This window comes from Petaurus breviceps, unplaced genomic scaffold (genome assembly GCF_028583685.1).
Source record: "Petaurus breviceps papuanus isolate PSGF00001 unplaced genomic scaffold, PetGlider_PUasm1.0 688, whole genome shotgun sequence".
Taxonomy (NCBI): domain Eukaryota; kingdom Metazoa; phylum Chordata; class Mammalia; order Diprotodontia; family Petauridae; genus Petaurus; species Petaurus breviceps.
In genome coordinates this window covers 13,256,397-13,268,424 of record NW_027186457.1, presented here as the reverse complement: position 1 = coordinate 13,268,424, position 12,028 = coordinate 13,256,397, and the positions used below count along the sequence as shown (strand labels likewise).

At 36.2% G+C, this 12,028-nt stretch overlaps 1 protein-coding gene across 2 annotated transcripts in view; it reads left to right on the top strand.

Moving 5' to 3' along the window:
* The window catches only part of XRN1 (5'-3' exoribonuclease 1), a 94,840-nt gene that overhangs the window by 70,147 nt on the left and 12,665 nt on the right, over positions 1-12,028 (top strand). For both annotated transcript variants that reach the window (XM_069104680.1, XM_069104679.1), the window contains exons 32-37: positions 2,196-2,291; positions 5,333-5,450; positions 6,837-6,898; positions 7,943-8,053; positions 8,210-8,329; positions 8,619-8,778. In XM_069104680.1, the coding sequence (XP_068960781.1) occupies positions 2,196-2,291; positions 5,333-5,450; positions 6,837-6,898; positions 7,943-8,053; positions 8,210-8,329; positions 8,619-8,778 (667 nt within the window). The remainder of the gene's footprint in view (positions 1-2,195; positions 2,292-5,332; positions 5,451-6,836; positions 6,899-7,942; positions 8,054-8,209; positions 8,330-8,618; positions 8,779-12,028) is intronic.

Here is a 12,028-nt window from a genome sequence, read left to right as displayed (position 1 = left end):
AAAAGAGAATATGCATGAGAAGAAGGTGGTAGACAGTGTCATAAGCTGCAGAGATATCAAGAAGGCTAAGGACTGAGAAAAGTTCATTAGACTTGGTGTTTAAGAGAGCACCAAGAACTTTGGAGAGAACAGCTTGAGGAGAATGATGAGGTCCAAAGCCAGACTGCAGAGAGTTAAGAGAGTGAGAGAAAAGGAAGTGGAGACAGATTGTAAATGGCCTCCTCAAGGAGTTTAGCCATGAAAAGGAAGAGAGGGAGAGAGAGGATATACCTTGCAGGGACAGACAGATCGATCAGGTGAAGGCTATTTGAGAATAGGGGAAACGTGGACATATTGAGAATGGACAAAGAAGGAACCAGCAGACATTGAAATTTAAAAGATGATCAAGGGGGAAGTTTGTTAGAAAAGACAGTGGAATGGACTGCTTGTCAGTCAACCCATGATTTATTGAACACCTACTGTATGCCAAGCACTGTTCAAAACACTGAACATAATAGAAAAGGTACATGTGAGGGGGGTTTGCCTTGTCAAGAATGGTCATCTTTCTGTGTGACACCAAGGTAAAGGAGTAGATAGTGGAGGAAGGCATCTGACAGATCGTAGGGAGATTCATTCAGCAAATGACCTCAGTTGAGTTAACTGTGAGGCAAGAGGGAGAGGTTTGAAGGACGTTTTGGATCATCCACAGTGATGAGTGAGTGAGTCTAATCTATTAGAGATGTATACAAAGATACAGGGTAAAATTTTTTGGAGTCAGCACTAGAAGCAGAGGGAATTCATAAAGGCCCCATGTAGAAGTCATGGTGTGAGCTGAGCTTTGATTAGGGATTCTAAGAGTTGGAGGGGAGTGCATCTGAACCTCGGGGGAGAGAGAACCTGCACAAAGACATGAAGATGGAATGTCTTGTGCATCGAACAGCAAGAAAGCTGGTTTGACTGGACCACAGGGTGCATAGCAGAGGAGATCTAGAATAAGCCTGGAAAAAGATAGTTTGGAGCCAAGTTGTAAAGGACTTTTTAAATGCTAGACAGAGGAATTTGTATTTGACCCTAGAAGAAAAAGGGAGCCACCAGAGTTAATTAAAAAGAGGGGAGCAACATTATTGATACGGACTTTAGAAATACCCTTTCACAGCTAGGTAGAAGATGGCCTGGAGAGGCAAGGAGAACAAATGGGTATCGGTATTCAAGGTAAAAGGTGATGAACTCTTTTTTTAAGTAGTATTTTATTTTTTCCCAATTACATATAAAAACTTAGTTAATAATTTGTAATTTGTGTGGATAATGACTTCAAGATTACAAACCATCTCTAAAAGGAAAATTAGTTCAAAGAAATCTATTATCTAGTATAGAATTCCAATAAATATAGAATGTAGATAAAGAATGTGAAGTGTAACTAAAAATATGTCCATTTCATTGGAATGCTCATTATAGATTAGCAGGTAAAAATCCAAATAATCATTTTTAATCTTCCTTATGGTAGCTAGCCTTTAAATCTATCAGGTTGTAAAAAACTATAAACATTATAGACCAAATCTAAGCTAAAATTTGGAAGGAATGAATTAATATCTTAATTTGTAGGTAGATTTAAAATAACTCTTAAGATCTTCTATTGGATTTTTAATACTTAGTGTAAAATCTTAGAAAGACCAGTTGTATATAATAATAGGAACTAGTGTTCATATAGTGTTTTAAAGTTTGCAAAACGCTTTATAGACATTTTAATTTAGCCTTCTCAACAACCTAGCAAGGTAGCTGTTGTTATCCCCATTTTACAGATGAAGAAACTGATGTTGAGAGAGATTAAGTAATTTGCCCCATGTCACACAGCTAGTTGTTTCTGAAACAGTTCTTCTGACTCCAGTTTTATTCAATGCTTTTATCTGTACCAAAAGGTCACCTTTTCTATATATAAAACCATAGTTGGCTTTCATAAATGGAGCTTATTCTAGAAGCATAATTTCAGGAACCACTACACTTTATTTCAAAGGGAAAAACCTGTGAAAGATAACAGCTAATGAAAGTTACCTGGCCAGTTTACGAATTAGCAGTCTATTTGTTGATGAAGAACAGATTCTAGAAAACGGAATAAACAAATAGTGGCTGTTTTTTACATTTTTCTTATTCCCCTGTGTTATGCTTATGTATGGATTATGCTTTGCTTCCTTAAATGTTTTATGTTGTGCCTTTGTTAGGTACCCAGTAAAGATGATGATGAATTTTGCAGTATTTGGCAGTCATTACAAGGGTCAGGAAAGCCTCAACATTTTCAGCAGAATTCACAGGAGAAGGTTAGTAGGCAACTAATACTGTATGAAAAAAAATTAATGGAAAACCAAAGAAATAAAAAAAATTTTTAAGTACTACTATTTTTATAAATGCTACATAGATTTTGCCATTTTTATAATGTGATAATTATATATGATGTAGTTATAAACAATATTTTCTCAGAAAAAATTACTCATTTGATTTTTAGCATGCAGATTTGTTTTAAGACTTATTTTTAATGTATTTTATTTTTTTGCCAATTGCATATTAAAACAATTTTTAAACTTTTTTTAGTTTTGAGTTCTAATTTCTGTCTCTTCCTCCCTCAGTCCCCTCCCCTCTCTCTGAGATAATAAGCATTCAGATATAGATGATATATGTGCAGTCATATGCATTTCCATGTTAGTCATTTTATACAAGAAGACTCAAATAAGAAAAAAAGAATGAAAGAAAAAAGTGAAAAGTAGCATGTTTCAATCTGTATTCAGACAGTATCAGTTCTTTCTCTGGAGGTGAATCATATCATTAGTACTTTGGGATTGTCTTGGATCATTGTATTGCTAAGAAAAGTTAAAAGTTTTTCATCATATGCTTTATACTGTGTTATACTGTGTTATACTGTGTTATACTGTGTTATACTGTGTACAGTGTTCTCCTGCCTCTGCTTACTTTACATTGCATCAGTTCATGTCAGTCTTTCCAGGTTTTTCTAAAATCATCCTGCTTGTCATTTCTTATAGGACCGTAATATTCTATCACAACCATGTACCACAGCTTGTTTAGCCATTTCTGAATTGATAGGCATTCCAACAATTTCTAATTCTTTGCCACCACTAAAAGAGCTGGTATAAATATTTTTGTACTTTTAGTACCTTTTTTTTTAATCTTTTAGGATACAGACCTAGTAGTAGAATTGTTAAGACATATTTTTTGAAAAGAAAAATAACTTTTTTAATCCAGCTTCAACCTTAACTATTAAAACATCCTGTTACTTGAAGTTGTTGACTTTTAGCTTTTAATATGAATATGAACAACAGTACTCCTTAACTTATAAATATATGTTTAAATTGCTTTATGTTCAGTATTGTGTATCTTAACAAATGTATTTATACACATTGGTGAATCCATCTATATATACAAAACCTTAGTAAACTTTTTTTTTTGGAGGGGGGAGGGCAGGACAATTGGGATTAAGTGACTTGCCCAAGGTCACATGACTAGTAAGTGTTAAGTGTCTGAAGCCGGCTTTGAACTTGGGTCCTCCTGACTCCAGGGCCAGTGCTCTATTCACTGCTCCACCTAGCCACCACCCCTACCCCACCCCTAACCCCCCTCCCCCCACACCCCATAAACTCTTAATGCTCTGGAGCATTAAGGAGAACTTGAAGGGGAAGTTTAGGAAAACAGCTTCTTGAATGGTTGCAGTGATACACAGCTGAGTGTTTAACCAGAAGTAACAAGAGACAAAGAGAAAGATGAGTGTTAATGCTTTTTAAGATAAGTGATTGATCACAGCCCTTCCAGACTTTAGTAGGTGGTTTTGGTCAGTCAGCCAACACTTAACAGAGTCTGTTGTGAATGATTCCTTTAATACTTGGGTTGGACTAAATAGCTGCTAAAGTCCCTTCCTGCTCTTAAAGTCCTCAATTCTGAGACAAGTTTAGAAGTTAAGTCCCTCAGAAAAAGCCAAGAGATTGAGGAAATGGCCAAGAAGATTCTTGATACAAAGAAGAGATACTGTGAGATAAGAGTCTTAGAGTATAACTCCTGAAAAGTAAAACATTATAACAGTAACTATAATTAGAATCCCAGAAAAGTATAAGAAATGGCCATAAAACCAGAAAAAACTACAGAAGGAATAGCACTCCCATTACCAGCAGAACTCAGCTCATCTTCACACGCATTCTCTCTGTACTTGTTACTCTTGTGGGTGTTTATGTGTTTGTGGAAAAGCGCTTCCTAAGTGTTACTTTTATTTTTCTTGGAGGGGGTGGAGAGAATATTCCATTGTAAATCTTCTTACTGTTCTTCTCCATATTTAAATACGTTTGTCCTCTGAGTGGCTGTGGAAAGGGGCAAACACGTCAGTGAAGATCTGTGACCCAAAGGGTGCCTTGAACCAGAGATGATCATCTCATGGGGATAGGTAGAAGTGCCCTGGTGTTCTGCCTCTGAGGTGTAGGGACAGTCTGTGGAGGGCCTGGGTAAGGATGGACACGCTCATGCATTGTGCTTGTTGTTGAAGCTGTGAACTGATCCAGTTTGTCCATTTCTGCAAAAAGATTGGACTTAAGGAAAGCAATCAAGCCATTCATACCTTTTGATTGAGCAATCCCACTCTAGACATATATCCCAATGGGAAAGAATAAAGATTATTTTCCATGATAAAGTGTGCCTTTTTCAGATCTATCACTGGGGAAAATTCTTATGTACATAGTCAGCAAGTGTTTATTAAGTACCTACTATGCTACAATTACTGTGCTAGGTACTGGGAATGCAGAGACAGAAACAAAGCAATCTCTGCTCTCTCTAGGGGCTTACATCCTAGCTGGAGAAACAATATAAATCTATATGAAGTGCATTTTAAAAATTTCAAGTCCATCTTGGGAGGAAGGTGCCAAAGGCTTGGTTTGGGAAGGGAAGGAGGTTGTTTTCTGTACCCTCTGTAAGAATTGAAAAAAAAAATTCAGAGAAATTTTGGAAGACTTATGTGAACTGATAAGAGTAAAGTAAGCTCAGCCAGAGCAGTGATTACAATATGTAAAGGGTAATTTTACTACACCAGTCTTAATCCTTGAGAACCAATGATGAAACACAACTTCCTTCTCTCTAGAGAGAAATGTGGTTAATGTTGATATGAAATATATTAGACCCCGACAGATACAGTCATTTGTCAGTTTCATTTAATTCTTTTTCCTTATTAAGGGGAAGGTTCAGTTGAGATGAGGAGAAATCCCATTAGAGCATTTTAAAGCTCTTAAGTTATATTATTAGAAATAAGTTACCTGGTAATATTGTTATTAAAGTATCTAGTTAGCTAATTTATGGGAATCTCAACTTTCAGGGTTTAGTTCTACCTCAAGAAATAAACAGAGCAGCTACTACCACTCAGTATCATCAACCTGGCTTCAGTGACAGCAGCATTAAGAGTCAGCAAAGAAAATGTGACCAGTTTAGAAAATGTGAGTATTTTAAAGTTTTCATTTTTACATTATTGGAAAATGAACAGGCGCTCATTTTACCTGTTTTTAATAGAAATAATCGCTAGCATTGACATACTACTTTAAGGTTTACAGAGCACTTTACAAATACCTTGCTTTAACCTCACCACAGATGAGGAAACTGAGGCAAATTAAACAGCTTTCCCAGGGTCATAGTAAATATTGAAGGCCAAGCGAGTAAGAGCACTGGCTCCAGTGTCGGGATGACCTGAGGATCAAATCTGGGCTCAGATACTCTGCACCACACCCAGAAATAATGGGCCATGTAACCTTGAGCAAGTTACTTAACCCCCATTGCTTAAAAAAAAAATATTGAAGGCCAGATTTGAACTGAGGTCTTCCTAACTCCAGGCCCAGTGCTCTATCTGCTGTGCCCCCTCACTGCCAGAGAGTAAGCATTAAGTGATTCTCCGTACCAATGACTTTATCATTTTTCACCTGTTTGTGTGTGTGTGTGTTCGTGTAAAAGGGGTCATTTTTAAGTTTTCCAAAAACAACTGTCAGTACTATAAGTGACAGACTATTCACTAACTTGATACTGTGCATGGGGCGCTCACTCAGGGTAACATTTAGATGAAGACACAGACCCTGTCATAAAGCACACCTATAATGGTGATTTTTAAATTGAGCACACACATACCCCTTGATAATAAGAGCAGGGAGGGGTGAAAGAGCCTTCTTAAAAGCATGTTACATTTGACTGGAAAGACATTCTTCATGTTCTCTTGTTAATTATATTTTTAATATAAATAAAATATTCTGGCTTTTTTGTCTGGGATACTAACTCATGTCCCTAATGCTCTGCCCCACTTGATCTTATGACCCTTGGCAAGTTCCCTCTCATCGTGTAGGCTCAGTTTCCTCCTCTGTAGGAAAGTCTGTACCAGCTGTCCCCAAGGTTGCTATGCACCCATCGAGATTTTCAACAGTTGGGCTAACATGTTTGAAAATGAGCAAGGACCACATCAGTGTGCAAATGGGATTCTTATTCTTACCATCTTCCATTGGCCATTTTTCCTCTTTTTTCTCTTAGTTTCCTAAGTTGTGCATTTCTCTAGCCTTGGGCCTCTTTGTGAACTGAGACTCTCCTCCCCTGGGCATTCCACTGAGTTGACCTTTCTGGTCCTGTGATTGCATACTTTATGGCTTCCCGTGGTCCTTCCTGCTTTCCTTGACCCTTCTGCAACTTCTTTTCTCATCCCCAACATGTGTTTTATCTAGAACTTAAATTGTTTTCTAGCTCAGCCAAATTCATTTATGTCTCTATCTAGCTCTAATGTATATTTACCAGATTAAGAAGGCTGAAGTTTTTCTCTCATTTAATCAAACCTCTTTTTTTATTTCTAGTCAAAGAAGATTGTAAAATTTCTAAGAATGAATGTCAGTCACAAAAGACAGCAAATAAACAGGTAAATTAAACTTTGGTAAGCTTTTGTATGGCAAGTTTTTATTTTTTACACACTAATAAATAACTAATCAGTTTTCTGCATAGACCCTCTTGGGAGATTTTGAGGTCTGTAGCCCTTTTTTAATTTTTATCACAAAGGCCCTGCAGAAAATTGAAAAGTTGTCAGTCAGTCCACATAGTTATTATTAAACTCTTAACTATGGGCCAAGCACTGTGCTGTCCATGCCCTCAAGGAGCATACATTCTAAGAGAAACATACAAAATAGATTAGAATAGAAGGAGGTAATCTGAAAGAGGAAGGCATCATCTGGAGGTTCGCTGGGGATTTATCTCCAGTCAGTGGGGGGAGGGGTGGAACAGGGTGAAGATGAAGAGGTGAAGGAAATGTAGACATGTTTTGAGCTTAGAACCTTTTTATGCTTACATTATTCTCTTGCTTTCAAATCAACAAATACTTATTAAGTGTCTGCTCTGTATTGGGCATTGTGCTAGGTACTGGGATGACTAGTGTCATAAATGAAATAATCCCTTGACGGCAATTGACATTTTAAGAGGAGACAATAAGGATGTATGTATAGATATACATATATACATATGTATATGTGATACAAACTTCCTGGTATTTATTCTTTTTATGTTTATTCTGTATAACTTGTGTATGTGTATAAGTATTAAGTATATACAGAATAAATAAAGAGAATAAATACCAGGAAATTTGAGAGGAAAGGCACTAGCAGTTGAGGGAATCAGGAAAAATTTTGTGTAAAAGATATGCCTGAGCAAGGGAATTGGATGAGGCAGAGGGGAGGATAGAGTGAGTGCATTCTAACTTTGGGAGTTAGCCAGCACACAGGCAAAGAGGGAGGTGGTGTATTGTGTGTGATGAAGAGCCCAGAGGCCATTTTGGCCAGATGGAAGAGTTCTAGGAAGAAACATGTCCTATAAGTCAAACCTAAGTCATTAACTTGGACAGTCCTTTAAAACTGTAGTTATATTTTGTTTGAAGAAAGACATCAAGAGGTCAGGTTTATGTTTGCTCATACAGACTTTTGGCGGAACCCCCAAATGTAGTGTTAAGCTTTTGAAGAGAAATGAAAGTCCCAGTGCTTCAGAAGTCAAAAAGGTTATAACTGAGGATCCAAATACAGTTGGGAAGGTAAGAGAAACTTTTTCTGATTTCTTTTCCCAAAAGTATAAGTAACTGAGATTATGACTGGATAAAAATAAATACCTGTAATTGAATACTAACTGTTAGACTCATGTATTACTGTAGTTTTTAATCTACACATTCAAATCATGTTTATTCTGTTAGACTGACCCTGGAATTGAGAATTTCCTAATATCCTTGAAAATCTCCAAGGAGAATGAAGTTCAGTATGGTGAGGAATCAGCAACAAGTGAAGAACATTTGTCACCACAGTCATTTGCTATGGTTAGTCTTCTTAAAACATTTCTATTTTATTTCTCTAACATTGCTCTAGTGTTTCTAGTTAAGTGTGGCTTTCTTGGCAAAATAAAATCATGGCAGGGAATTGAAACTACCCCTATACAGCTCTGCACCATACCTTTCCATTGCTGCTGCCCATTTCCAGTCAGGGATTGTACAGGAACATAACTGTTTTTCACCATGAAATGTTCTCACTTAAAGAAAAATAATATAATTCTCAAAAAGAAATGAAAGACAATAGGATAATACTAATTTATGTTGTGTTTTCTTAAAGAAGGGAACACAGATGCTTAAAGAAATTCTGAAAATTGATGGCTGTGACCCTATGGACCACAAGAATGAAGTAAAACAATTAGTTAATGAAGTTAATGTCTCTTCTAATAGGAAAGAGGTCTATGGATCTTCTTCACAGCCTAAGCAAACCAAGAAGTTAGGTATGTAGAATTTATAGGTTCTGTACTAATCACCTAAAATAATTATAAAAGTTCAGTCCTTTTTTTTTAATTGTGTATAATTGTCCTAATATCAAACTATAAAATTTGTAATGTATTGTTTACTTAATATGCTTATGGTATATGTTATTGGTTATAGTATGTAATAAATATATGCCAGTAAACATAGTCACATACACACTTAACATCCACAGATATTAAGCCTAAAGAATTTTATTAATTCTATTATCCTCGGTTTAAGATCACTTCTTCTGAAATATTTGACATCCAACTAAAATCACAGATTTTTTTTCCATTTACACTTCACCTTGTCCAGAAAAATCAGTATAATCCATATATTAGGAATTCACTATTCTAATATGTTTTATGAAGACTGAAATTATAACACAGTTTTTTATTATCTGGATGCAGTTGTGTTACTTAATGATTACTTTATAGTTACTTATTATTATATTTTATATAATGATATATATTATATCATTAATGCATCATAGCAAAACTCAGGTTTTAAAATTTTGCTTAGCATTCAACCAACTTCCCAAGACACAGCTCTCCCTGCCTTCATGACATTATTATTGATTGGTTTTCATAGAACCAATTAGTGACATCCCCAAAGATACTATTTTTATTCCCTAAGATCTATATTATAAAGGAAATTCCATTGCATTTTTAATTGCCAAACTGATTTGATAATTTGATGTATCTCATCCTGTAACATGGGGTGAGGTTCTGAGAGCATTTGCACCACATGGTGGTGTGAACCACTGGAAAGAAGAAAAAACACATTTCTGGGTAGAATGAAAGTATTTCCAATGTCAGAAACAAACGGAGTGACTTCATTTTTTAACATATGTTTGAAAAAGTATTTTTGGTATATAAAATAACAACTATGTTCAATATAATTTTTTTAACTTTTCATAAAAACTATAATTAAACCATAGATCTGCTTAGAACAGAGTGCTTTATGCAAACATCACTAGAACAGAGTTGAATAGCCAGCAGGCACTTAAGATATGTTCATTGCTGACAGGACATATATACTTTAAATTTTCAAAATTCATATCTTCCACAAAGTCAAACTCAAATGCCTCCTCATGGTATGAAGGTGACCCTGGCTTCTCTAGAGAGTGTAAGATGTGGCAGCTTCTACCATGCTAAAAGACTTCAAGTAGAACCCTAACAACAGAAAGTATTCGTGGGAAACAATGGACCACATCTTCCTCATTTAATAATTGACTAAAAGATGTAGAGAATGAGAGATTTTACTGTATTTAGTGATTTTTTTTTTTATGATAAACTGTTTGGTTCAGTACAAGAAAACACCTTATGGTCTCATTTTCACTAAGATCTTCTGTGTATCACAGTCCTTAAAGATTCCTTGAAGCAGAAATACCTTATGTTGAATGACCCTCCAACCATAAACACTAAGGAAGGCCTTGAGCAAGCATATGTGTGCAGGCCAAGGTGTTCCCCACTGTGATGGAGAGATAACTCAGAATCCAAGTGTAAGGGAATTTTTCTGAGAACAGGAAAAGCCCCCAAGTACTCCTTTTTTGTGGATGACATTGTGCTAATTGCATCAAATCCCAGAATACTGCAGAGCCTCTTGAAAGAAATATATTACCATTAAAAAAAAAATTTAGCCTTTTTTGGACATCCAGTGGACATCCAGAATGTCCATTGCCCAGACTGTGATGTTCATTTGGATGGTTGGCCTCTAGAGCTTGTCTATCATTAGGTATATCCAACAGAGATAATGAAAATGGACCCAGAGTTGAACAAGAGGAAGGGAGAAGACTGGATTACCCTTCAGGAAATTGCAAAACTACTTTAAAGCCCCCAAACTTTTCCTAGAAACAAAAGTCCTTCTTAATACCAACATTCTACTAGTGTTTACTATACATCAGTAGACATTGAATCCGAAAACCTCTGAAGAACTTACATTAATGTCACAGACTTGACAGTGGAAAGGCATGTGACAGGTGTGAGTAAACTGCAACATGTAACCCGTGAGCAACTAAGGAAAACGAGGATTTAAATGTGACATCAAGGAAGCCTATGATAAAGAGAATGAACTGGTCATGCACCAAGGGCAAGCAGTGACAGGTGGACAGCAAGTGGGCTCCGCTGGCATCCTTAGAGTGACAGAAGAAAGTAAGAAAGCCATCGAGCACATGGGAGGAGCCCCTGTGGCAGACTTTTGAAAGGGCATTGCCAAGAGTTTCACAGGATGAAGCGGCACGTATGGGTTGTAATCTAAATCATTGGAAGAGCTTCCAAATCAGTAAAATCAATGATTTGTTTTGAGAGGAAAAAATTAATATAATAATAGAGACAGCATGGAGTTCATAAACCATTTAGTTTGATAGTTGATATATTCTGAATATTAGATGTCCTTATCCAGTGACCAGAAAGCAGAACTGAACCATATCATTCTTGACGTTTTCACTCCCTGGCCACCTCACCCCCAGAAACACAGATCTTGGAGAACTTAAATCTTTCGTGCCTGGGACTTTCCCCAGGAGTGAATTCTTATCCCACTCTACTCCACTTTTCAGTCCTGAAACATTAGATCTACTCTGTCATTATTCCTAAAAAAGAGTGGATCAGTCTGCTTCCCAATGACTCCATTCATCCATCACCAAAACATCATTCCCTAACCATGCTTCCCTGTAAGTGTCATCATCTCCCTCCTCAGAAATGTAAGCTCTTTGAGGGCAGGAACTCCTGTATTCCTAGCAGTTACCACAGTGCTTTATACATAGCAAGCTTCTGATAAATCCTTTTTTATGGAACACCTGAATTCTGATCTTATTTCTAACACTTTTTTCTTTCATTTTATTGATGTTTTGTTTTTATAGTGCAGACATTTACCTATTCTACTTTATGAGAGATTTCTTGTAAAAAAAAATGAAAAATAATTAAATAATACAATGACCTCATCTAAAACATCCATAGCCTCTTCCCACCTCTCCACTTTTCCAGAGTAACAGAAAATCTGTTATTTCCTTCCTACCCTTCATCCCATTGAAAAAAGAAAGAAAAACAAACTTTTTGTAACAATATGCATAGACAAGCAAAAAAAATTTCCTCAATGTTTTGTGTGTGTACATATATGTAAATATAATATGTCTCATTACACACTTAAGTCTATCACATTTCTATAATGTTTCATCATCAGTTCTCAGTTGTGAATGGTCATTGTTCTTGTCAATGATCGTGGTTCTTACAG